The 26488-nt window shown below is 53.3% G+C and overlaps 1 protein-coding gene across 3 annotated transcripts; it reads right to left on the reverse strand.

The window, feature by feature from the left end:
* On the reverse strand, positions 1–25426 carry Klhl26 (kelch like family member 26). Of its 3 annotated transcripts, XM_029480624.1 has the most exons (5): positions 25321–25408; positions 24882–25042; positions 24315–24450; positions 5171–5353; positions 1–2800 (listed from the first exon to the last, which is right to left on the reverse strand). In XM_029480624.1, exon 5 carries the CDS (start codon positions 2794–2796, stop codon positions 1219–1221), a length of 1578 nt encoding a protein of 525 aa, XP_029336484.1. In that variant the 5' UTR covers positions 2797–2800; positions 5171–5353; positions 24315–24450; positions 24882–25042; positions 25321–25408; the 3' UTR covers positions 1–1218. The 3 variants fall into 3 exon arrangements, with proteins under 3 accessions (XP_029336484.1, XP_021026331.1, XP_029336483.1); XM_021170672.2 differs by lacking the exon at positions 24315–24450; XM_029480623.1 differs by lacking the exons at positions 24315–24450; positions 24882–25042 and having other exon boundaries at positions 25321–25426.
* Between the last annotated feature and the right edge of the window lie 1062 nt (positions 25427–26488).

Below are 26488 nucleotides of genomic sequence, written 5' to 3' on the forward strand. Positions count from 1 at the left end.
CACAGGTCACACAGGTGGCAGGCGTGGAGCACAGGTCTGCTCCATCCTTCCTCCATAATGCCTTTATTAAATCAAAGGACTGATTAGCAGAGGCTGCGGCAAAGGACTGGGGTTAATTGCTCATGTGCTGAGCGGCTGTACAACGATGACATCCATGACTCTGAGCAGCAAGGGACACCTTAGATCACCAGAGAACACATTCATTTGGAAGACAGTGGGGCTGGCTTCCTTAAACAAGAAAAAAATTAAACAAAACATGAAGATGAGAGTTCAAGATTTAAACAGCAGAACAAAGCAGGGCCGCCATCACATGAGGCTGCTGGGGCTCACGGCATAGCACCTCCCACCCCACCCCAGGGTGGGCCAGACCTGGGGGCGTGGCTTTCTATAGCCAACATGTTAGATGAGCCCCCAGCTGGCTCTCCTCCTGGGCCAGCTGACACAGGCCTCCTCACCTGAGGTGGCTTTTGTGGTTTCTCTGCTTTTGTTTTTTGTGGGTTTCCTCATTTCAGGGCTCTGTGGTCCTGGCTGGCCTAGAACTTGCAATGATTCTCCCTCTTTAGCCTCCAGAGTATTGGAAAAGGCCACACCATGCCTCACTGATTAGCTCTGTCTTCTTATAAAAGTGGGTGGCACGGGCAAAGAATGCTGGGTTAACTGGGCAGGGGCCTTTGGGATGCTCCGGAATCCACAAGTCAAGCGGGCCAGGGAGGTTGGTGGTGAAGACATGGCTGCATCTGTCACCTGTCAGGGGGCCTCTGGGACACACTCTGACTCCTGCATCCTGAATGCTGTCCGGGCACCAGAGAGCTGATTTACAATCTTACTCATTTGATTGTGTGCGTGCATGTGTGCTCCATGATGCCCACGTGGCGTTCAGAGGGCAATTCTGAAGAGTCTCTTTGCCTTGTGGATCCCATGGCAGAAATCCAGGCTAGGATTTTAAACAGAAGAGTTTAGTCAGGAGACAGGGAGAGCTGTTCCTCCCTGGACTTGGTGTTTTATGTCCACAAGCTTACATCTGTCTGGCTAGGGATGAGAGATATCAAGACCTAACCACACAGGACAGTGCAGAGACACCCATTGGGCAATGGCTGCCATGGCACCTAAACCTCGGGGACCAGATCTCTCTCTCTGCTGACTTGGGGCTGGGAGGTAGGGACCCCTGGGCTGGGGGTCTGACACTTGTGGGGAACACAGCCAGGCCAGGATCCCAAGCTACCTCCCATGGCCTGAGCGGGGCAGCAGGACAGCAGCACAGGCAATGCCTGCAAAGGACTCGGGGAAGTGCAGGTCTCTCTCCCACTCATCCGTCTCAGTGTTATACACCTGAACGATGCCTGTGACATTGTTCAGCCTCCAGTTGTAGCCACCCACGATGTAGATCTTCCTCTCTAGCAAGCAGCAGCCAGCTTCCGACTGACCAGCTCGCATGGGTGTCACACTGGTCCACTGGTCAGCATCCGGCACGTAGTACTCCACAGCCAGCACATCGAAGCAGCGGTCCACGTGGTCCATGCGACCACCTAGGGCATAGATGCGGCCAGCAGCGCCCAACATTGCGTGCAGCACGCGGGGCTCACGCATGGGCGCCCTGGGCTCCCAGCGGTCAGCTGCTGGATCATAGCACTGCAGTGCCTTCTTGTCCTCCGCTGAGACGCCATAACCACCTGAGATGTAGAGGCGACCAGCAGCTGCGGCACCCGCATGGCCCCAGGTACGGCGCTTGAGTGGGCAGGCAAAATCCCAGCTGTCACGGCGTGGGCAGTAGCGCTCCACAGACGCCAGGCTGCCCGCGCGATTGCGGCCACCGGTGGCATACAACAGCCCGCCCAGTGCAGTGAGCTGGAACTGCACGCGGCTCTCACGCAGCGCTCGCAGCCGCAGCCAGCGATTGCGCTGCGGATCATAGCGGTAGCAGGCGTCCACAGCGCCCTCTCCACTGCGGTGCTGCAGGTGCTGACCGCCTGCCACGTACACGAAGTTATCCAGCACAGCCACGCCCGCGTGGCTGCAGCCCAGTTCCATCTCCGTGAGCTCGCGGAAGTGGCGTGCTCCAGGCTCAGGCAACTGGAACACCTTGCTGCTGACGGCTCGGTCGCTGTCGGTATAAGGTGTGCCTCCGAAGGCCACCAGGGACGCTACATCAGAGCGCACAGCAGTGCGTGGCGACTGCATGTCATGCTGGCGGCAGGGCAGCACGTGGTAGCTGAAGGCCTCCAGCAGGTACTGGCGACACAGGGCATCGTCGAGCATGACGTCAAGTGTCTGCACGCTGTCTACCAGTTCAGCAGGTTGCATGAGCGGGAAGCGCACGTGGCGCAGCACAAGGCTGGCACGGGCGCGGCGGGCAGGATCGTGCTGCAGCCAGCGAACAGCAGCGCGGAACAGGTCAATCTCGGCGCAGCTCTGCAGCCGGTTGCTCTGCAGAAAGAAGACAAGGCGCTCGAGTGGCAAGCGCAGAAAGTCCTCTTCTGCTGCTATCTGCAGGAAGTGGCGGAATGTGAAGGCATCTACTGACTCACGCAGTGATGTCAGGCTGAAGGTGGTAGCCATCTGGCCAATGTGCAGGCACGTCTCTACGCTCATGGCAGCTTTCAGGAAGTCCTCGCACAGCTCCACCACTGGCAGCATCTGCAGAAACACGGCAGCACCCAGCACATCCTGCACACAGTCTAGGTCCAGTGTCACCTCAGCACTGTAGGCGAAATCGATGATGTGGCGCAGGCCACGTGCAGACACACCCTGCAGCTGGATGACAGCCTGGTTGGCCTCACGCATGCCGCCAGTGAACATGGCCCTGGAGGTGGAAACACACCCAAGAGCAGGGCCAGTAGAGAGTCAAAGCTTGTTCTGCCCTCACCCAGCCTTTCTGAGCCTGTGCAGCTCTGCGTAGGGCCCCCAGCCCTGAAGGCTAACTGGTAGGTTTCTTGAGGAGGTATCAGTTGCAGATGCACAGCCACCTTGAGCTCCAAGTCAGGGCCAGCCTGTGCTCCCCCACTACCACCAGAACCTAGGATCTCTTCACTGACTGCTTGCAGGCATAACCAACTTCCCCAGCCTGGAACCTGTGAAGTAAGGGTCAAAGGGTCTGGCCCATTCCCCCTAAGCTGTTGCGAAGGTCCCAAGAGGTCACTGCCCACAAGGGGCTGTGCCCATTACTGCTGTCTACAGGGAGAAGCTACAGAGACGGTGCTCCTGCCCAGGCATGGTCAGCATCAGCCAAGTCCTTAGCCTGTGTGAGGCCTGTGTTAAGGGCCTCTGGAGCCACATGGCAGCTGGTGGGGGGATGCAGACCCATGCATGAAGGTTCTGGAAAGGCTTGGGGTCAAATCTCAGTTTCCAGCAGGAAGGAGAGAACTGAGTTGTGCTCACAGGGTCTGCAGGGGTCCCTTGGTGACATTCTCCAACACTTTACAGCAGCCCTCACAACGGTGAGCAGGCTTTCCTGCCAGAGGAGAAGGGATACCACCCATCATCAAAGATGACGGCCACCCCATAGTGGTCTACTTGGTGCAACCTAGGCTCAGGTCACAGCAGGAGTGAGGCCATGGGTGTCATGGAGGTGCTGTCGTCTAATGCCATCATTCTGTGGGATAGCATCCTGGGCCTCCCTAAGACCATAAGGAACAGCTCCTAGCCCCAGCCCCTGCCTGTCCCCTAAAGTCCCCACCAGCCCTTGGGCACTTCAGTGAGAAAAGAGGCCAGACCAGATGACAGGATGGAGTTTTGCCTTTTAAGGTCTCATGGGCTACATTGCCAGAGCGGGGGTGCCTTTAAAAGGCATTGCTGGCTGGGCTGCCCACCCGCTCACAAATCCAGAGTAAAAATAGCACCGGTGCCCCAGTTGGCTGCAGCAGCTCCTCATAACAGTCTTGCTGAGCCCCAGGGAGGGCCGCTGGGCCTAGAGGGACATTTGGCCTGATATCCACACCCAGGTAACAGTGGACCTGGAAGACGTGACCCTCTTAGAAGGAAGGTCACAGCTGGGGAAGAAGACTTAGCACAGGTCTCCAAGGACAACCATTCCAGCTTCCACCCTCGCTGGCTGGCAGGGGCATCCCCTGATGAGACAGCTTCACTGGGCCCTTAGTTCTGACTCAGTCCCAGGACAGGGAAAAGTAGACAGACCCATGTGTCTGTGTGTGCCTGGGGCATGATACAGGGGAGCCCTAGGGGAGACAAGAGATCCACCTAGGCTCCAGGAGCCACACACACAGATCCTGCAGGGCCTGAGCATCATGGCCCCCGTGTTCCTCCAGTCTCTCAGCTGTTTGCTTTTGATACTTGGAAGGGATGCCACAGCAGCAAAGGGCTCACTTTCTCCTCACAGGGCATGGTTGGCATCAATGCCTGGCACACAGCAGATGTTGAATGAAGGCTTAGGAAGGGGGAGGCTGAGGCTGGGTTGGCAGAGCCTGCCTGAGCTTGCCTGAGCCTGTATGAAGCCCCAGGTGTACTGCTGCAGGCCTGTCTGCCTAGCTCTGGAGAGGTGGAAGTAGAGGATCAGGAGTTCATGGGCATCTTGGGCTACATTGTGAGGATGAAGCTAGCCTGGATTGTGCGAGGCCTATCCCAAGAGAGAAAAATGAGTGTGGAGAGGTAAGAAAGCCTCCAAGATGGCTCAGTGGGTGGGGGGCCCTTGCTGCCAAGCCTGACTCCCTGCGTTCAGTTCCCAGGACCCACATAGTGGAGGAGAAACCCAATGCCTACAAGACGCCCTCTAACCTCCACGTGCACCATGGCTCACATTACCCCACTCACCATCACATACACACACGAAAATGAAGTAAGAGAGTGAAGCAAGAGCCTGGCAGTGCTGGCAAAAGCCTTTAATTCCAGCACTTGAGAGGCAGAGGCAGGCAGATCTCTGAGTTTAAGGCCAGCTTGATCTACAGAGTGAGTGCCAGAAACCCTGTCTCCAAAAAAAAAAAAAAATTCTTGGAGGCAGAATGTTTACTTAGTGTGCAACAGGGCTGAAAAACAAAAGAAACTTAGAAAGTGTCAGAGGCCAGGTGTGCTGGCACACCAGAGGATGGAGCAAGGGCATTCTGATCTGTGGCTAATCCAAGCTATGCAGCAAAACCTTGTCATTAAAACAAGGAGGTGGCTGCCACATAGGTCCCCAGTGAACGTGGCAGAGGTGTCAAGTCCCCAGGGCTAGGCTTACCTAAAGTAGTCACTGCAGGCCGCCAAGACCACCTTGTGCGCATGAAAGGCTTCACTGTTGACAGTGAGGACCACATCGAGCAGCTGGCCCTGTGCACGGAGGGCAGCCAGGCCCTGCAGGAGGCCAGTGCTGTGGCCAGCTGCAGAGAAGGTGCACTTAAGTGCCCCATTCCTGTCGGCCAAGCTGCAAGGACAGCAGAGGAGAGACGGCTCAGAGACCTCCAGGTGGACACAGACCTATGACATGGGTGACACTTGGAACTGTAATACTGAGTGGCAGTAGCCAGGATAGACACCCACACACAGGAAAGGATGCAGGCTAGCAGACCAACAAGTGGAAGGGGAAGCGACCATTAAACACACAACAGCCTTCTTATGGAGAAGCCCTCTAATCAGTCAGAGGCCAGGCCTCTGATACCCAGGAAACGCTGCAAGACTGTCTATGGTAAGAGCCCTACCAAGAATCCCCCAGTAAGGGGCTGGGGGCATGGCTTAGGGGTGGAGTGCCTGCCTAGAATCCTTGAGTGGGGGCCTGGAGGTGTGGTTCAGGTGTGGAACCCTGCCTAGAATCACCCAATGAAGGGTTCACACCTTTCATCCTAGCACTGGAAATGGACACAGGAGCTCAGGTTATCCTCACTAACAGTGAGTTTCACGAAAGCCTGGGCTGTGTGAGAACTTATTTCATAAGACACATACGTAATATGGTGGTGCACACCTTTAATCCCAGTACTCAGAAGGCAGAGGCAGGTGTATTTCTATGAGTCAGAGGCCAGCCTGTTGTACAGATAGCGTCCCAGAGCAGCCAGGCCACATAGTGGGACTGTCTAAAACAAAAAAAGAAAAGCCCAAAGTCAAGCACACCCTCATCCCATCCATGGTCTGTCTCCTGCTACTCCCTGTCCAGCCCACCAGCCATCCCCATCCATGGTCTGTCTCCTGCTACTCCCTGTCCATCCCACCAGCCATCCCCATTCATCCAGCCAATCAGCTGTTGTTCCTTCAGACACCTGTACTGAAGCTCTGCACAGAACACTCCACTGTCAGAGCACAGAAGGGGCGGTGCTGCTGAGTGCCTCTATCCAGCCCAGCCTCCCCAACCCAACCCGGACGGAACCAGACACACCCTCTCTGCTCACCTCTGTCTGTCTCCCTATCCATCTCCATCTCTCGGGACCCTTTTGGACCTGCCCTTCCATTCTTGGGCCACGAATGTGGGGCACTGGGCTTCTTGAGAAAAGAGGAGAGGGAAGGATGTGGGATGCCTAACCACCAAACCCCAAACAAGGAGCTATCAGAGGCTAGAGCTGCTCCATCTGCATGGAGCCTGACTCCCACCATCCCTGGTCAGCTGCCTAATTTAGATGTCATTCTAGAGACCCTCGGGCAGGAATCAGGCATTGCGGGGCCGGGCACTGGTTGATGAGCATGAGGGTCAGTGCTGTTGTGAGGCACTGGCTACCCTGGGTAGGAAGCCATGAGTCCTTAGGAAAGCAGACTTGGGGACTGGCCAGCACTGCAGGAAGTCTGGCTGCTGGGGTCAGGGAGAGAAGGAGTACAGGTAATCTAAAGGCCCTGGCTTGTCCTGAGGGTGAGATCAGCGTCCACCTGTCTTCTGAGCACAGTGGCATTCTGGCAGGCTGCTGTGGCAGTCCCAGGCCCATGCGTCTCAAACCCACAATAGATTTTGGACTCAGAGATGCTGAGATATTATTGTTGCTACATCAAGGCCATGAGCCCAAGGCCACCTATATGCTCCAGACAGGGCATCACAGCTTCCTGTGGCTTGGACTGCTTAGACTCCTGATGAGCCTGCAAGGGACTGGGGACACTGACACACTCAGTGGATATATGTAATCTGTGCAATGGGGCCACAGCACCCAGGCCTGGCTTCATATTCCAGCTGCAGCTGGGGCATGCAGAAAGAGATAGAGAGCTGGGTGGAGTCTGGAGCTGACAGACCCCTGCTGCTGCCCCACTGAGGGGGAAGAGTGAGGCTCATGGGGCTGCTGTCTGTGTCCACGGAGCCTCCCTAAATAGGGCAGTGTATGTGTCTGACCCAGGGGTCTGTCAGGGCAGAAGCCACAGACTGACAGCCAGACTGATGTCATTGTTGGGAGGTGACAGCCTGTGTGACCCTGTGCAACATCCCTCCCACAAGACAAGGGTGTTTCTCCCTCCTGGGGAAGCTAGTTAAAATACATTCCTGTTCTCCAAGCCATGGGGTTCTGAGGCAGGAGGACTGCTGCAAGTTCAAGGCCATCCTGAGCTGAGTACCAAATAAAACAGAACAAAATGGCAAGCACAGTGACCCCGAGGGTAAAGGTGCTAAGTTTATCTCCTTAAACTGGACAGAGAACCTATCCCTAAAAGTTGTCCTCTGACCTCCACATGTGGCACTCATTCCCCCAAATACATGTAATAAATAATAAAATACCAGAGATTCACAGCTTGGAGGACCCAGAACAACAGTGTCCCTACAGCAGGGACCTTGGTGCTACATGTTAAGGGCTGACACAAACACCATCTTCCACTGGGGTCCCTAGAGTCACCCACAGCTGCAGGCTAGCCTGAACCAGGTTGAACCTCAATAGCCACAAGATGCAGCTTTAAGATACCACCCAAGGGAGCCTGCCAAACAGTGCCTTAATCAGCCCCAGGATGGCATGACCTCTCCGGCAGGGCAGTGTCTAGGCTCTCCTGGGAACCTGCGCACATGGGGCTGACCAGGCCGGATCTTGAGGCTCTTACCTGTGTTCTCCATCCATTTATTCATCTATTTATGCATGTGACCCCCACCTTGTGATTTCATAGGTTTTAGGAGGAGCAGGGGAAACAGGACGTTTGTGTACACCCCAGACAGGACACAGAGAGACAGTGTGGTGACAGTGGAGTGATCAGCATTGCCAAGCACCTGCCCACAAGATACAGGATGATCTGGGAGAACAGACATATGCTCAGGGCCACAGTGCTATTGTTGATCCTGTGGCAGGGAACTAGCATCCATAATGACAGGCTGGGCATACAGGATGGCCCAGCAGGTAAAGGCACTGTGACCAAGCCTGATGCCCTGAGCTTCTCTCATGGTGAAAGGAGAGAACAGACTCCCATAGGCTGCTTTCTCACCTCCACAGCCACTGTGGTGCACGCCCCACCACTGTCAGTGTGACAGTAATCATTTCTTGGAAGACCTGTAGACATAGGAAGGATTTGGCAGGAGCCCTCTCTGACACACTGAGTCAGCTTTTCTCAGCTGTCAAGATAGCAAGGTCCTCTGAGATCACCATGCAGCTCCACAGCTTCCCAACTCCCAGAAACATAAAAAAACGCAAAGACACTTCCACAGTTGCCGAGGGACTTCTTAGTTCAAGGAGACTCTGGGCCAGGAGAAAGGCTTTGCACCAGAGATAAATAACATCAGGGTCATGTGTCCATTGGACTTTGATCTACTGTGATTATCCATATATATAAAGAGCATAATGGGGGCTGGCGAGATGGCTCAGTGGTTAAGAGCACTGACTGCTCTTCTGAAGGTCCTGAGTTCAAATCCCAGCAATCACATGGTGGCTCACAACCATCCATAATGAGATCTGACACCCTCTTCTGATGTGTATGAAGTCAGCTACAGTGTACTTATGTATAATAATAAATACATTTTTGGGCCAGAGCAAGTGGGGCCAGAGCGAGCAGAGATACTGAGCTCAAATCCCAGCAACCACATGATGGCTCACAACCATCTGTACAGCTACAGTGTACTCAGATACATTAAATAAATAAATAAACAAACAAATCTTTTTTAAAAAGAGTATAGTGAAAGTACTATAAACCCCACATCCTGATGAAAGGTGCTTGGTGTGAAGAGATCGCTCAGTGCTTAATAGTACTTGTTACCCTTGCAGATCCAAGCTCAGTTCTCAGCATCCATCCTAGTGGCTCATAAGCACCTGCTATTGTAGTTCAATAGGACCTTATGCTTCCTTCCTGCCTCAGTGGGCACCTACATGCACGTGGTTGGCGCTCATATAGACACATAGACATAAACATAAAAAAATAAAACTTTTGCCCAACAGTGGTGGTACATAACTTTTATTGTAGCACTAAGGAGGCAGAGGCAGGCAGATTTCTGTGAGTTTGAAGCCAGCCTGATCTATAGTGACTTCCAGGATGGCCAGGGGTATACAAAGAAACTGTGTCTTGAAAAACTAAAAATAAATAAATAAAATAATAGTAATAATGATGATGATGATGATGATGAAAAACAAACCAATCAACAAAGAAAGCAATGCAGGGGCTGAAGAAATGGCTCAATGGTTAAGGGCACTGGCCCTTCGTGCAAATAACCTAGTTTTAGTTCCCAGCACCCACATGGCAGCTCACATCCATCTATAACTCCAGATCCAGGGAATCTGACACCCTCTGCTGGACTCCACAGGCACTACACACATGTGGTGCACAGACATGCAAGCAGGCAAAACACTCATACATTAATTAGCAAACAAATGAATAAATGAAGAATGATGTAGAAGCTGGGATCTGAGAGTTACCAGGAAAGGAAGCAGAGCCCCTAAGAAGCAGCAGAGAGGAAGCTCACTGCCAGCAGGGGCTCGCACCTTAGTGTGGACATGCTCAACCTTCCCACCTGCAAACAGCCATCACCTGGAATCCATGAGAAACAGAACCTGTGACCCACAGACAACAAAACCCATAGGGACTTAGCTCCCGGCATCATAATGCCTTATGTGCAACTTGCCCCACTCTTCCCCACTTCCTGTCATCTCCAGACGACATAACACCTAGTGTGAGCTACATGCAACGTGTGGCTGTGCATTGGGTGAGGAGTAACAAGAAAGATCAGTGCTGCTTAGCTTTCCTGGTGCCCAAAGTGCCACATGGGACAGTGACATTGCCAGCCGTCTTCCCCACAGCTGGATCCTGCACTACACTGACTGCCAGCAAGATGTGGGTCAGCAGTGCAGTAGTTGCATGAGGTCACAGAAGGAGCGACTGCTCTGATTGATCTGGTGCTGGCTCCTGGGAGGGCACCCATGCTGGTACTCTAAACCTAGCCAGTAGCCCTTGGCCCTGTGGGGTGGGAGGATGCTACTACCTTTGTCCTGTTAAACACACATGCTGTCAAACTGACTTCAAGATGCTTCCATTGTAAGCTCTGGGATTAGCACTGCTCAGCCAAGGCCATAAAAACTGGACAACAACTAACGCAGACTTGGTCAAAGTGCTCAGAATAAATGACTAAGTGCTCAGCCCTGCAAAGGATGACGATACCCCACCCTCTAGGCGTAGGGGACACTGTGGGTGGAAGGGGATAGAAAGAATGTAAGCTCTGGAGGATGGGAGGAGGGCTGTGGCATGCTGTTCTCGGCATATGGCACGGGACTGCACTCAGGAACTTCTCTGCACAAGGACAAGAGCAAGCCACCAGGCTCAGCCAGCATTCCTGCAGGCAGCACTAACTGGACTCCGTGGCACGCACTCACGCACGCACACATTCACACACACAAAGGAGAGGACACAAACATGAAGCAGTGCATAGAGAAGTTGAGGGTGCATATGATCACAGCATGCATGAAATTACCAAAGAATTAAAGGCTTTTTTAAAAATGAAAACCTGTGTGTGTGTGATGTGGATCCATTTTTCTTCAAATACTGTCTATCTGTGTTTGCTTGTCTGAGAATACAGGCACCAGGGCAGGGAGGGTCATGGGGTCTCTGTCACAGGTGGCCACTGCCACATTTTCAGGCAGCAGGGAGGCACTCAAAAGCCCAGTTGGTGGGAGCCAGGCCAAATACTCACTGGTGAGGATGGCCTAGGAGGGCACTGCCACAGGGAGGAAGGACCTAAGTGTCCTGTCTCCCTGAGGCCTCTGCTGTTACATTTCTTGGGGAAGAAAAGGTGAGGGTCCCAGAGTTGATATGGCTCCAGGAGCAAAAGCACTTGCCAGCAACGCCACAAAGCTGTCAATCCCTGGGCCCACATGGAAGGACAGAGACAATGCCCACAGGTTGTCCTATGACTTCTACAAGCACACCATACCATATATATGCACACGCACACACAGGGGCAGGATAAGTAAACAAATGTAATTAATTTACCCAGAGAGGTGACCAGAGTTTAGGACCCACAAAGGAAACAGACAGCCTGGGCCTGGAAGGCAGAGGCAACACACATGGCCAGGGCACCTCTGGGCTTCTGATCTCTGCAGCTGGTGGCCTGGGCTGAGCTCCTGTTCCCTAGGCATTAGCAAGTCCTTGACATGGCCACTCTGTCCCTTCTGGCTGAGCAAGAGCCTCTGCCGTGAACCTACACACCTTGGCTAAGCCACCCTGGAGAACGCCGAGCCCCCATAGTTCAGAGAAGTGCAGTTCAGCCAGGGCTATGACTAAGGTCACCTTTGCCAATACCAGGACCAGCACTGGGCGGCAGGAGGACCCATTACTCAGAACAGTTCTAGACAGTGGGCGGCCACATGGTGGGGCCCCCTGAGCCAGTCCGAATCTCCAGACAGCCACTCGAGTCATGGTGGCCGGCCCGTGAGTCATCAGTCAGTGCGTCAGCAACCCTGAACCGGACAGTCTCCAGAGGCCACTCACCACCCACCCTGGCTGTGCCCTCATCCTCACATTCCATCTCAGGCCTGGCCCAGGCCCAGCCATCCTGCCATTCTCCCCCCATGATTCCCTTTGTACTTCCCAAGGGACCCAGGCATATACCAGGCCATCAAAGTGTTCAAAGCCCAGTGTGGGTACATGACCTTGATGGGACCACCTGTTTGGAGACCCAGGTGTGGGAACTGCTACTTGAGTTCTCAGCCCCCACCCTACAAAGGTTTTTTTACCTCCAATCCTGTTCTAGGGACATAATGTCAGAGTAGGCAACTAGAGAAAAGGCTCACAAGCTCAGCCACACCAGCTGTAGCAGGCCACCCTAGTGACCAGATCCTCCTGGAGCTGGCAGGGGACATGGCCCTGGCCCCCACCCACCCGCTGGCCTTGTCCGAAAGGCCGGCTTTGGCTTTCCAAATCCCAGAACCATTCTTCTCAGAACGTTGAAAAAACAGGCAAGAACAAGAAGGAATTTCATGGAAACATTTCTTTGGGGTTTAGTAAAATCCGTTCCCACCCCCACGAAGAGTGCAGCTCGCCGCCTCGCACACCCTGTTCTGACGCCGGTCCCTGCTCCCCCAGCCTAGCCACTTCTACTTTCAAAGCCAATTTCACTTTTATTGTCCATGTGGTTTGCTGAAGCACGGCACAGCTGGCTGGCTCACACCCTGGCTGTACTGCTGCCTCACCCTTGGTCCCCCAAACATGCAGGTGGGGGACAGAGCCTCTGGGAACAGTACAATATCAGGTTGGTTACCTCAGATCAGCAACAGGGTCCTGGAACATCTCCAAGACCGTTCCCAGAGAGCCTGGATGGGCAGGGATCAGACAAAGACCAGGGTAGCAGGACAGTAGAGTGTCACAGATGTGGTGTCAGAGACCCTGAATGTGAGGAGCTCAGTCTGGAGCATGGTGGCCCAGGACCTCATCCCAGGGCCCTCAGCCACACTAGGACCACCTCCCTGACCATCTTCAGACTGTTCTCTAGGGCCTGCAGCTCCCCTATGAGCTAGCAAATGTCTTTCTTTTAAAATGGAGAAACTGGCCAGGCAGTGGTGGCGCACGCCTTTAATCCCAGCACTCAGGAGGCAGAGGCAGGAGGATTTCTGAGTTCAAGGCCAGCCTGGTCTACAAAGTAAGTTCCAGGACAACCAGGGCTATACAGAGAAACCCTGTCTAAAAAATAATAATAATAAAATAAAATAAAACGGAGAAACTGAGGCACAAGGACCCCTGCTAGCTTTACCTCATCTTCCTATCCATTCTGTTCCCAGCAACATCCCAGTGGCTCTGGCCCCAACTACCAAGGCAGAGGGTGTAGAGCTCTGGGGTCCAGCACACCCACCGCTGTCCTGTTGCCATGGTTTCCCAATGTTTCCTAGCTCTGGGCACAGCACTCCAGCTACAGATCAACTCACTGTGCTCTGGCACTTCACGCCTGCCAGAGACATGCAAGCCAGCAGCCCCCACGCTCACTCACGTCAGCAAGCCCTCTCCTGGGATGTTCCATGGCTCCTGGCCCACAGTCTGTTCTACAGTAGCAGCCCTCTCTTTTGGGGTTCATCTCTAATGTCAGGGGGAACAGCAAGGTACCTGCTATAGGCTTGCTCCAGGCTGGCCTGTGGCAAAAGAAAGCCAGAATTTGGGAGGGGCAAGCAGAAGCCCAGAGGCCACTGAAGGTCCCCAAATCACTGACAGCAAGAGAGAAGCCATGGAGACACACATTGCTGGAGGTGGGCCACAGGTCTGAGGTAGAGTGTTAGCCTAGGATAAACCAGGCCTTGGGGCCCAACCTTAGCCACTTAAAAGACTAGGCTGGCCTCTTGCTCGTGCTAGGCTTAACAAGCAGCTTCTCCACTGAGGCACTGTTTCTGGGCTGCACCTGAAGACAGCCTGAGGGGCAGTGGGACAGCGGAGTGGGAGTGAGAAAGAGGCTGCCTGTGTCACACCGGACTAAGAGCCAGCTGAGTCCAGATGACACAGGCTACGGACAGAGGACTTAACACTGCTCAGTAAGCTGTCACCATAGGGATATACCCTGCAGGGTGTGAGTGGGATGTGCACACCTGACTGTGGCTCACCAGTGGCCCAGGAACACTGAAGAAACACTCTAAGACACAGAGAGGCTCACACTTTCTGAAGACCATGCAGCAAGGAAAAGAATTCCTTACCAATTCAAGCACTTGCTTCCCTTGGCCCCCGACAAAAGGGCAGGACAGCACTGAGATACAGCTGGGAGGATCCAGGCTCCAGGACTGGATCCACTCCCCAAAGCCCAGCTGAGTTGGGGTACGGGGCTCAGGAGCCGGAGGGGGAAAAATGTCCAAACTATCCCAGAGGACGCCACTAGGCACCCCATTGCCTTCATGAGGTATGGAGGTCCCTGAAGATAAGGGAAGAGCTTGGCTGCCAGGTCCCTGCCTGGCTCCATTCCTTTAGAACGTCATTCTTCTGCTCCTAGTCCGCCTCCCCATGGCTGAAATAGGAGCTCTGGGAGGCCAGCCAGAAGGGTTCTTTCTCCTGCCACATCCTGATGTCCACCCCTCCACCCCCACAGTGAAGGAGCCTTGTCACATTAGTGACCTGGACAGTTGGTGACAAGGTAAATGAGTGGGAGGGATGAGTGGAGAGACGGATAAGAAGACAGGTACATGAGTGCTTTGATGGTGTCTCCAATGTGTGTCCCTGTGCTGGCCCCTATTGCTCTGCATTCCCAGAGGCCCCCAGTGAACCCCACTATCTGCTATAGTCCTCTTCCCAGTCCCGTGAGGCCCAGACCTTGGAGTGCTCTCCCACTGATAAGCCTTAGCCCTCACTATGCCTCACACAGGATAAAACACATCCAAGAGCCACCTGTCCTCAGCAGCACAGATAGGGCACATAGTCCATGCTAGGACACCCAGGCCATCCCAACCTGAAGAATCCCACAACTTCAGGACAAAAGCAGTCTGGCACCTCAGCCCAGGACCCCTGGCCACAACCCTGTAGTACAGCTCATTTTACAGGTGTCTAAACCACCCTTTCCCACCCTTACACATATGTTCCTGGGGTGGGGACCCCAGCTCTTCTCCTCTCTGGCCATGCATTGAGAATCAGGTAGACTAACTCCCTCTCCTGGAGCCCTGGCACTGTGACTAGTGAGAGGATAAGGGGGTTGCCCACCTGAACCAGTCAGATCCTTCTCTGGAACTTTTTTTTTCATGACAGGGTTTCACTGTGTAGCCCTTGTTGCCCTGCAACTTGCTTTGTGGATCAGGCTCACAGAGATGCATCTGCCTCTGCGTCCTGAGTGCTAGAATTAAAGGTGCGAGCCACCACTGCCTTGCATCCCCTAAGACTTCTTTCTTAGCTCCAGATGGAAGCTCTTTCCCCTATGGAGTTGCAAGGCTGGAGGACTATGCAAGTCTAGGCCAGGAATTAGGCAGTGGCTAGGGAAAGGGAACAGATTCTCTGAGATGTCTCCATGTGTGCCTGTGCACATACATGTGCCATGGCATGCATGTGTTCATCTGGATCCAGGCAGGACACGATGGCAAGAGCTGCTAATCACTGACCCTTCTCGCCGATCAGGCTGGTTGTCTTGACAGAGCCCAGTCACATAGTCAAACCTGGCCCAGCACTCAGACATCAGTGCCCTGCTCCATCAGTCTCCAGTGCACTCCTTTGAGACAGAGTCTCTCACTGAACCTGGAGCTAGGGTGGTAGCCAGCCAGCAGCAGTGTCTTCTTGCTATGCCCTGCAGTGCTGAGTTGAAGGCAGCACACAGCACCATGCCTGGAGCCTCCATGGGTGGCTGGGACTAAACTCAAGTCTTCAGGCTTATACAAACGGTGTCCTGCCCTCTCAGCCATCTCTCCAGCTCCGTGAGCTGCTGACTGAGGGCAGTAGCCAGCTTTCCAGCTCTATCAGTCCGGAAGCCTTCTCACAGCAGAAGCTTCCATCTTCCCCAAATCCTGATACACTGGGCTTGAAGCCTCCCCAAACCACCCCAGTAGGCAGCTGCCTGTGTGTGCCTGCTGAGCTTCCTAGGTGGCCGGGGTGAGGAGGCCAGGCTGATGGTGAGTGTGTAGTAGCTATGCCAGGGCAGCTGGCTCTACTCTGGCCACTGAGAAGCCCCAGGAAGGTCAGCAAGCTCCCAGCACTGACCCACACCCTCCCAGAGTGACAAAGGCTGATGGGAAAGGGGTGGTGGAATCTATGCAGTGATTCCTTTGAGCAGGAGCGTGCGTGTGTATGTGTGTGTGTGTGTGTGTGTGTCCTGCCACACACAATAGACCACTGGCACCTGAAGAGGGATATAGGCAGGAGGTAGGGTGTGACCTGCAGTGCAGCACACAGAGCAGCTGAGGGGGGTGGAGGAGCTGCTTGGGAACCTCAATGGCTCTCTAGGCGCCTGTCACCTGGCAGCTACTCCACCCAGCCCAGCTCCAACCATCCGGGTAGCGGAAGATTCTGGGAGATCCCATGTCTCCACTCTCACTCTCTGCTTTCAAGCTGAGCTTGAATTCTCCCGTCCCGTGGAGAGCAGGCTCCGGATATCCAGCCCAGACGCCCCGCCCGGTTCCTGGCTTTGACCCCTGTGGAATTTCATGGCTGTGGTGTCAAAAAACATCTTCAGCCTCGATCCTTGAGTGTCCGCCCCAAGCCCTTTAAAAGCTGGAAGGTTGTGCTCTGCAGGCTGAGAGCTCAACTCCTGAAGCAGGAGATGCTAAGACTCCTATTGTTCCTGGGCACAGTGGATCCTCGCAGTGGATGGAGCTTAGTGTCCACCGGGTCCCTGCGAGGAGGAGCAGCACAGGATGCGGGAGTGCTGCTGGTAAAGGCTGCACGGGAAGGGCCAGACTGGGGTTAACAAGTGTTAAGAGAGCCAGTCAGAACAGCTGTGCAGCGGCTACCAGAGCAAGGGGGGTCCATCGCCTGGGGACCCCATGGCCCCCACCTCCACTGCAGACAGCTGAACAGCTCAGCTGCCTTCACTTCCAGCTAAGGGAAGGTTGTGCGGGGCTGTTCTTTCTACTGACCTCCTAGACTCTGTCCCCAAATAAAGGATGGTGGCCTTTGACCCACTGGAATGGAGGATGGTGTATCTGCCAGACAGCTGCTCAGTATTCACACTGGCTGCCAAGGTCCTACCCTCAGGCTCACATGCCTTAGAGGACATAAGATGCGACTGGGCAGTTTGGGGATGCATAGGCCTGTCATCAGCTAAGGGCAAGATATGAGATGCTGGGAGGCCTGGCAGGTGTCAGGAAGCTGTGTAATCTTGGGAAGGTCTTTATGGTCCAAGTTGGAGACAATATCAGGCCAAGGGCTTGGGCACGGTAGCTAGTTGAGTAAACCCTTGCTGGCTGGCACTTTGCTCTGCGTGGCTGCGCACTTCTTTTGAATGGAATGAGGGTCTTAGGGATAGAAGACAGGTCTCCCCACTAGGTTCACTGAGTAAAGAGGGCCCCAGAGGCCTTTATGGAAGACACGAGATTGTGACCCAGGTCCCATGCCACCTCTATCCATGAGGTGGATGGATAGAGCTTGCAGACAGCACAGCTCAGCTACTCCAGGCCAGAGCATCTCACCCTTCCACACACCCTGATAGATAACACATCTCCATCTCCCAGCCCTCATCTGGGCAGAAACCTGAGAGCCTATGGTCCCCCACCCTGCTCAGTGCATCAGAGCACAAGTACCACACACCCTTGGCCCCAAGCCCACTCTGTCCCAGGTCCAGAGGCCTTCAAACAGCAGGGTGAGTGGACCCTGCTCTGACTGCCTCCCTTACTCTCCTCTGCCCACACCTGGTCTACAAGCACATGAGAGGCCAGACACCATCACAAGGATGGTGTCAACCGAACTGAAAAGCCAGGAGTGCTAAGACTGGAGTGTCCACCTCCTCTGGGCCCCATGGCCCTCAGATGCCCCTCAGCCATCTCATTCCATGGTCACCTCCATCCTTGGACTTGGGTGTGGGGAGGTGGGGGATGACCAAGGTTTGGAAGGGGACAGGAAATTGCCAGGACTTCCACGCCAACAGGGTACTGGCCCCACTAACAAAACCTTTCTCAGGTCACTCATCGGGCCTTAATCCCAGCACAGAGGAGGCAGAGGCAGGTGGATCTCTGAGTTCAAGGCTAGCCTCATCTACTTAGCAAGATCCTGGACAGACAAAGCTACATAGTGAGACCCTCTTTCAAAAAAACAAAACACCCAAAATCTTTTTTCTCAGCAACCATGACAATGACAATGAGCTTGTCTCTGGAGCTCAAAGCTACCAGGTTGCCACAGTCCAGCTGCAAGCCGATCAGTCCCTTGCATGTGTCCTGCATGGCTGCAGCACAGGTTCCCACCCTGGTTCTCGGACTCCTTGTGTTAACCACAGAGGCCAGCCAGGGCTCTGGTGCTCACCTGTGCTCCCAGAGCCAGAGCTTATATAGCCCAGGTTGCACGCCACTCTCTCACCCCACCCCTATGCCAAGTGCTGCTGTGCTCCCAAGTGCTCCTCACTCTTATTTCCTCCTACTACAGTGTGGCGAGTGACCCCTGGGCACCCAGTGAGCCCCGTGAAGAAGCAGGCAGAACCACAGGATGGGCAGCATGGCCCCTGTACAGAGACCACCCCAGCCCTCGCATGCCTACATGACCCCAAGGGGCTAAGGATGCTGGCTTTTCAAGTGGCAATGTCTTGCCTGCCCTCCCTCTGCAGGGGTCACAGTTACTCCAGAGTCTTCTCAGCATTGAAAATAACCAAACTCTGTAAAAGCCCTGGCCTGAGCAGAGAAAATCAAGGGAATAATTAGACAAACCCAGCTCAATGAGTCAGGCTGTACCATGACAATCCTTTGGCTACAACTTCCCATGTCCCTGTCCTCCAAATGAGGCCAGGGGCGAAGTGGAGGTGGCAGGTCTCTCATAGTCACATGACACCCTTATCTTCACAGTCCTAGTGGCTAAGACCTCAGCTCTCTAATGGAGAAGCTGGCCCAGGCTTAGCCTGGGGGGAAGTCTCTCAAAGCAAATGCTCTTTGTTCCCTGGGCCAGGCTCTGGCCCCTTTCCTCTCTGCCTGCCGCCAGCCTGGTGGCCACACTGTCTATTGAGGTTCATTCAGCTCAGACGTTATGACAGGCTCCGCTAGGCAACGGGGTTTGTTGCTCCCGAGAGATGAAGGAAGGGAAGCCAGGCTTTTTCTTCTCCCGTAGTCGGGAGAGAAGTCAGAACAAACAAGTTACATAATGGAAGGGACAGTGTAGGCAGCGTGGCCCTGAGCTGTGTCAACATTAACATGGTAGGGAACACAGATGTTATCCCCTACATGGCCAGATGACACCAGTCTTCCTGGGTAGATGAGGGCATGGCCTGACAGGTTCCAGAGATGGTGACACAGTCAAGGCCAGTGTCCCTGCTCCTGGGGACTTCACTGCCTCCCCAGAAAGACCTGACCCCATGAAGGGATGTGGCCAGGCTGCAAGTTGGAGCAATGAGATACACTCTGCATGCCAGGCTCCTAGGACAGTTAGCTCAGGGCAGGCACTGGCCACCCACAGGCCCTTTGAGAGAGGACAATCGTCAAAGCACACCAGGTAGTGACTAAGACATCACTAGGTACCACAGAGCCCCACTACTGTGTATAGACTCATCACTCCACACACAGCCCTACTGGCCTACATCATAGAGGACAATGAATCCTGAAGCCACAGCAGGGGGTAGGGTGTGGACTGTTCCACCGAGACCAGTGTCCTCTCAATGAAGCTTGCCTGGAAGGCGGGCTTCTGAGCAGGAATGTGTATCAGACACAGTCTGGCACAGTGTCAATATGGCCCCACCAGGGTCAGAGCAGACACTGTCCCCCAGCTCTTACAGAACACAACCAGACAAACCTCTCTGCTTATAAATTTCTAGACTCCGTTTTAGTTCACTTTAGTTTGCTTTTGGCTTTGTTTTTGCTACTTAGTATAGAAGGCGTGCCCTCTGCCACTCAGCAGCCCTATCGGGATATTCACACTGCATTCCCTCCCTCCCCTTCCCGTTTGTGTCTCACTCAGCAAGCCTGGGACTCACTCTGTAGCACCAGCTGGCCTCAAACTTGAAGCACTCATTCCTCCTAAACGCTGAAATGACAGATGTTGGGATAGTACCCTCTCAGCTGAGAAACTGTTACAAACAATGACCATCAACACAAAAACAAGCAAAGACATCCAGCAGGTTATGACAAAATAAGTAAAGTGACGATTAGCCACGTAGTGGAGTATTATTTGATCATGAAAAGGGATGAAACACTGATGTATGCCACAATATAGATTCACCTTGAAACAGAAAGCAAGCTGAGAGGAGCCAGGCTGAGGAAATGACATTTTACACATTTTACAATGGGTGAGGTGTGCCAGCTGTGGTAGCACATATCTTTAAGTCAAGCTATGGTGTGAATTCCAGTATAGCCAGGACATAGAGAAACACTGTGTCAAACAAAACAGAACAAGCCAGGTGGTGGTGGTGCATACCTTTAGTCCCAAAACTCAGGAGGCAGAGGCAGGTGGATCTCTGAGTTGGAGGCCAGCCTGGTCTACAGAATGAGTCCTAGGACAGTCAGGGTTACACTGAGAGACCCTGCCTCAAAAAGAAAATAATAAAAAAGACTGGAGACGGAAACTAACAGGTTCTAAGCTAGCCTGGGTTACACAGTAAGAGTCTATCAAGAGAAATGGTGGAAAGATGGAGGAAAGGAAGGAAAAGGAGGAAGGAGAAGAGAAGAGGGGAGGGAAGGGAAGGGAAAAGGACAGGAGAAGGCAGGGATTCTGCCATCTCACACAATCTCATCAATACATAGAGTCCAGACCAGGTGGTTCCACAGGCAGGAGGCAGGGGCTACCAGGAAGACAGGGGACAGGGCTGTATGGGGTATACAAACTCGAGTGTGTTTCTGTGGATATGCTAAATGCCACAGAATTACACACTGTTAAAGTTAGATTTTATGTTACACAAGTTTTACTTCAAAAAATTAAAAACCCAGCCAGGGTTGGTGGCACACACCTGTCATCCCAAACCCACAAAGGAAGAAGCAGGGAGCTAAGGAGTTCAAGGCCAGCCTCAATTGCATATCAAGTGTTAGAGCAGCCTGCGTTGCGAGGCCCTCTGCCTCAAAAAGAAACAGTGAAAAACCAAGGGGCTGTGCAGAAGGTTCAGTCAGAAAAGTGCCTGCCACGCAGAAAAGTCTGAATAGCCAATGCCCATATTTAAAACAACAACAAAAAAACAGCCAGACACAAAGGTGCATGTCTGTAACCTCAGCATCGGGGAGAAAAGATGGATTCCATTACCGAATGGCAAGCATGGGCTCAGTGACAGACCATGTCAGAAACAAACAAAGACAGACAGACAGATAGACAGACAGATAAAACCTCTTTAGACAACTGCCAAAGGGAGGTGGGAGGTGGAGGTAAATAGAAGATACTTGACAATGACCTCTGACCTGCCATGTACATGCATACTACACATACACCCGTGCGCGCGCGCGCACACACACACACACACAAATAAATGCCAAGAGATCGCTCAGAAGGTAAAGGCACTTGCTGTCAAGCCTGAAGAGCTGGGAGAACTGCCATCAGTAGCTTTAGCTGTGACCACATGTCCAACAGCAGGACATAACCGCTGGAGCAGTAGTGGTCTGGCTGCTATGGGCATAACCAGCCACTGTCTGACTGGACACTTCTACAACTGGGATCTCAGTCTAAAGCCTGTGTCTGGAGAGGTCATAGATGTGGGTTCTAAGCTAGCCTGGGCTACATAGTAAGAGTCTATCAAGAGACATGGTGGGCCGGGCATGGTGGCGCACACCTTTAATCCCAGCACTCGGGAGGCAGAGGCAGGCGGATTTCTGAGTTCGAGGCCAGCTGGTCTACAAAGTGAATTTCAGGACAGCCAGAGCTATACAGAGAAACCCTGTCTCAAAAATATACTCACAGACACACAAATACTCACGGATACATGGCATATACTCACAGACACACAGAGCACCCATGGATACATGGTCCTGTTAAATGGACCTGATGGACCAGTCAAACCACCTTCTACAGAACCGTTTGTGCCTGCAGACGAGGGAGACTGCCCACTCTGGCTAGAGGAGCTACTCTCCGCAGTAGGCGGCAGTGACCGAAGACCCATAACTTGTCGAAGTACGGAGAAAGAGAGTCTGAATGCTCAGCCCCAAATGGGACATCTATCTCCCAGCTAAGGCTTGTGGACCATCATGAAAGGTGTAAAGAATGCAAGCCCCGGAGCTGGATGGACGGCTCAGTGTTAAGAACCCTATTTTTCGAGGATCTAGGTTGGGTTCCACACTCCTCTGACCTCTTACGGCACTGTACACATGTGAAGACATACATGCAGGCAAAGCACCAATACACAGGACATAAAAATGAAATCTAAGCTCAGGGCACGGTGGTGTACGCCTTTAATCCCAGCACTGGAGAAGCAGAAGCAAACGAAAGCAGAGCATTTAAGGCCAGCTTGGTCTACCAGGAGAGCTCCTGGACAGCCAGCACTACACAGAGAAACCCAGTCTTGAAACACAAACAAACAAACAAACACCTAAAAATAAGTTTTAAAAGGTGGGGGGGGGGGGAGCTGGAGAGATGGCTCAACAAAGTGCCAGTTCCTCTTACAGAGGACTCACATTCCATCCCCAGCTCCAACATGGTGGCTCACAACTCCACTTCCCGGGAATCGGAAACCTTATTCAAGCCTAACCTCCGAGGGTAGCAGGCACATACAAGGTGCACAGACATATACGCAGGCAAATCACTCTCAAACATAAAATAAATAAATCTCAAAAAAGAATTAATAAACAATAAATAAAAAGACTGAAGTAGGCTGGGTATGCTAGGGATAACACACCGTTATTCCAGTACTCCCAAAGGCAAGAGGATCAGGAGTCAGAAGCAGCCTGTGCTAAACAGCAATGACCACTGTGAACTGTGGTCAAACAACAACAAAACAAAAACCTGGGCTGAAGCCAGATTAGCAGTTAAGACCATGCACTGTTCTTCCAGGGGGCCCAAGTTTGGTTTCCAGCATGCATGATGGGCAGCTCCCAGCAAGAGCTCCTGATCAAGCTCATTCTGCTGGCCGCAACGGACACCCAAGGATACATGGCATATACTCACAGACACACAGAGCACCCACGGATACATGACATATACTCACAGACACACAGAGCACCCACGGATACATGGCATATACTCACAGACACACAGATACTCACGGATACTGGCATATACTCACAGATACATGGCATATACTCACAGACACACAGAGCACCCATGGATACATGGCATATACTCACAGGTACACAGAGCACCCACGGATGCATGGCATATACTCACGGATACACGGCATATACTCACAGACACACAGATACTCACGAATAATTTTTAAAATAAATGTTTAAGCCAGGTGTGCTGGCACACAACTTTAGCACCAGCACTCTGGAATTAGAGGCTCTGTGAGCTCGAGGTCAATCCTGTCTACAAAGTGAGTTCTAGGACAGCCAAGGCTATCCAGAGAAACCCTGTCTTGAAATATAAACAAATAAAAAAAAATACATCTTTAAAAAATTTACCCTAGGGATCTGGTCAGCTGCCCCCCACTTTTTCTGGTTTTGTTTTGATTTGTTTTTTCCTTTTTTTGGGGGGGGGGGTCAAGACAGGGTTTCTCTGTATAGCCCTGGCTGTCCTGGAACTCACTTTGTAGACCAGGCTGGCCTCGAACTCAGAAATCCGCCTGCCTCTGCCTCCCATGGGCTGGAATTAAAAGCATGTGCCACTACTGCCTGGCCAGCTGTTCCCTTTTATCTGGCCCCTAGGCCCTGCCCACTCATTCCCCAATGACTCCATGATCTACCCCTGTTACAGACCTTCAGTCCTGGGCCACCACTCTGTCATGCCCCAGTGTACTGCCACTCACTCTTCTGTGGCCAGAGCTCCCAGTTTCTGCAGTTGCTGATGGCCTGTATGGAGTCCCTGGTTTGCTCTGACCTCACTCTGAAGCTTCCAGCTGTTCTGGTAACAGGCAGGTCCAATGCCTCCTCTAGGTGGTAGCAGGGTTTCCCTAATCAGCATCTTCCATCAGGTCCTAATGCTCAACTCAGATCCACAGGCCACCAGATCTTTCCCTGCCTTCGGGCCTGCCTGAGGACCAACTTTATCCGCTATCATTAGGCCCAGTGCCCTTGGCTTCTGTTTATTCCCAAACCATTTAGAGACTGAATTTCTTCCTTGACCTCACAAGGGTGGTGGCTGTCTCAGGGCAAGGGTTCCTGGCTCTGGGTTAGTGTGAAAATGGAGGGTGTGAGTGCTCCCTAAGAGAGTTCCCTTAGACAGGTGCTCTTCCCTTGAGACTCCAGATCAATTCACAAAAATGTATTGCAACAGAAAGTTTTTGAGTTCAAGGTTGGCCTATGCTATACAAATCAGTCACTATCTTAAAAATAGGATGGGTAGAGGGCAGGCATATGACCCAGTAGTAGAGTCCTCACCTAGCATGCACCACAGGAATAGAGATGCATGCCTGTCATCTTGATCATTTGGGTTGAGGAAAGATAACCAGCAGTTTGATGTTATCCTCAGCTACATGGCAACTGTGAGACCAGCCTGGGCTATAAGATTCCTTGTCTTGAAAAGCCAAAATAAAACAAATATTTAAAAATACTTGCCATCTTTATGCAAATTCCCAAGTTCAAGGAACCCACCTTCAGAGTTGACCAGGAAAAAGGGTGACCTCATTTAACCAAAGGGGTGAACGTGGACCCAATATCTGAAGGCAAGACCTCCAATTCAATCGTTTAGACTGAGGGGAGGGGGATTTAAACCCTATGAAGGGTGGAAGGAAGGGGGTCTTAAAGAAAGACCCTATACTCTTGAGTATCTTCTCTCACAGCGCTCAAACTCCACAAATACATCCCGACCTCTCACAGTCCCTGAGACTCCCTGGCCATCATGATGGATCTGCTGGGGCCCCAAGGTTGCCTCAGTGTCCCCTCACGACATGCCCAAGTCCCTTGTTCACCTATCAGGCCCCTAGACAATTTTCTGACAATCAGAACCTGTTGAGGTCTCCCAGTGACCTCAGTGTCTCCCCAGACATGTCCAGGCTCCTAGGTGACTGGCCTCAGTGTCTTCCCCAGACATGTCCAGGCTCCTAGGTGACTGGCCTCAGTGTTCCCCTCCAGACATGCCTAGGCCTCTTGTTCCCTGCCATCAGGACCTGTGGAGGTAACCAGGTGGTCTCAGTGCTCCCTTCAAGAACGCCTCGGCTCCCTCCCGGGCCCCAGGGTCCTTGTGGAGCTTCCCACGTCACCTTCCCCGAACCCCTTCAGCCCCGGGCTCGCAGCTCCCAGGAAGCCGGGCCTCAGCCTGCCCTAAGGCCTACGCCATAGCTCAGGACCTTTGCAGCCAGGGACTCGGAACGTCCACGCCCCCGGCGGCCCCGGGTCGGCCCCGCCCGAGCCAAGAGGTGCATGCCAACAGAGGTGTAGGACTCACCTGCTCGGGCGCTCGGGGCTCTGACTAGAGCCGCTGCTGCCACCGGACTCCGCCATCTTCCGCCGCGCGCCCGAGCGATGGGGCCGCGCGCTGATCGGGAGATCGGGGCCCGGGCAGCGGGCGGGGCCGCTGAGAAGGAGGGAGTGACTCGAATGGTGGGCGGAGCTTGGGGTCAGGGGCGGGGCCTGAGGAGAGCAGGTCGGAGAAGAGCTTCGAGTAAGGCCAAAGAAAGTGAGGGGGAGGAGCCTGAAAGACCAGGGACGGGGCCAAAGCGGTAGGCGGGGATTGGGGCGGAGCTTTTGAAGAGAAGTGGCGCTTAAAACCCTGGAGGAGTGCAATGAAAATTATAAGCATGACCTAAGAGTGGGCCTAAGGAAGATGGTACCTGAAGTGGGGGGTGAGGGTTGAAGACGTCATGGCCCTCAGAAGGGAGGGGTCTGAGGAAGGTGATTCAGGCATGACAAGACCTAAAGAGGGGCGGGGCCTATGGAAAGGAGGGAAGAGACCTGTGGAAGAAAAGTTCTGTGGGAGAAAAGGTTGGCTCCAAGGTATGGTAGGGTCTGAGTTTGGGAAGGGGCGAGTCTTGGCTGTGGAGAGAGTGGCTGGAAGGCCTATGTGGGAAATGGAACCATGTTACTTCCCAACATAACCAGGAAGGGGAAGGCGACCTGAAGGTCATTCCTGGGGTTAGATATATGCTGGACCAGAAGAAAAGTGGAGGAGGACTGGAGCCGCCCCTAGAGGAGGAAAGGAGCCCAGGATGATGAAGGGAAGTGTCTGGCCCGAGAGGGGCGTGGTTAGCGGAGGGGTGAGGCAAAGGGAAGGATGGGAGGGTCTTTTAATTAAGAGCAGGACTGTTGGGAACACATGCCTGGTATTGGAAGAGGGCTGAATCTACGTTCAGGAGGTGCCTGGGCGGGGCCAGGGCTGGGAGAAGGATCGGGACTTGGGCGGGGCTCATCATAATGAGGGGGCGGGTCTGGACTGCAAGAATGGGAGGGTTTGGGGAAGAGCCTTGGTAGGAGATGCGGAACCTAAGTGGTGAAGGTCCTGCCACGAAGGGCGGGGCAAACAAGGTGTGGGCTAGGCGGCGCACAGATGTGGGCGTGGCTTATCGTTGGCAGAAGCTTGATGGCTCAGATGGCCTGTTCTGATGAGTGAGGGAACA

Source organism: Mus caroli, chromosome 8 (assembly GCF_900094665.2).
Source record: "Mus caroli chromosome 8, CAROLI_EIJ_v1.1, whole genome shotgun sequence".
Taxonomy (NCBI): Eukaryota; Metazoa; Chordata; class Mammalia; order Rodentia; family Muridae; genus Mus; species Mus caroli.

What these genes read in the sequence shown, in the direction of transcription:
- Klhl26 (XM_029480623.1), bottom strand. Translation starts at nt 25,376, where the DNA reads ATGGCGGAGTCCGGTGGCAGCAGCGGCTCTAGTCAGAGCCCCGAGCGC. An exon ending in AGCCCCGAGCGCCCGAGCAG is followed by an intron (nt 5,354 to 25,320) that starts GTGAGTCCTACA and finishes CTGTCCTTGCAG; the next exon opens with CTTGGCCGACAGGAATGGGG. An exon ending in GCCTGCAGTGACTACTTTAG is followed by an intron (nt 2,801 to 5,170) that starts GTAAGCCTAGCC and finishes TTCCACCTCCAG; the next exon opens with GGCCATGTTCACTGGCGGCA.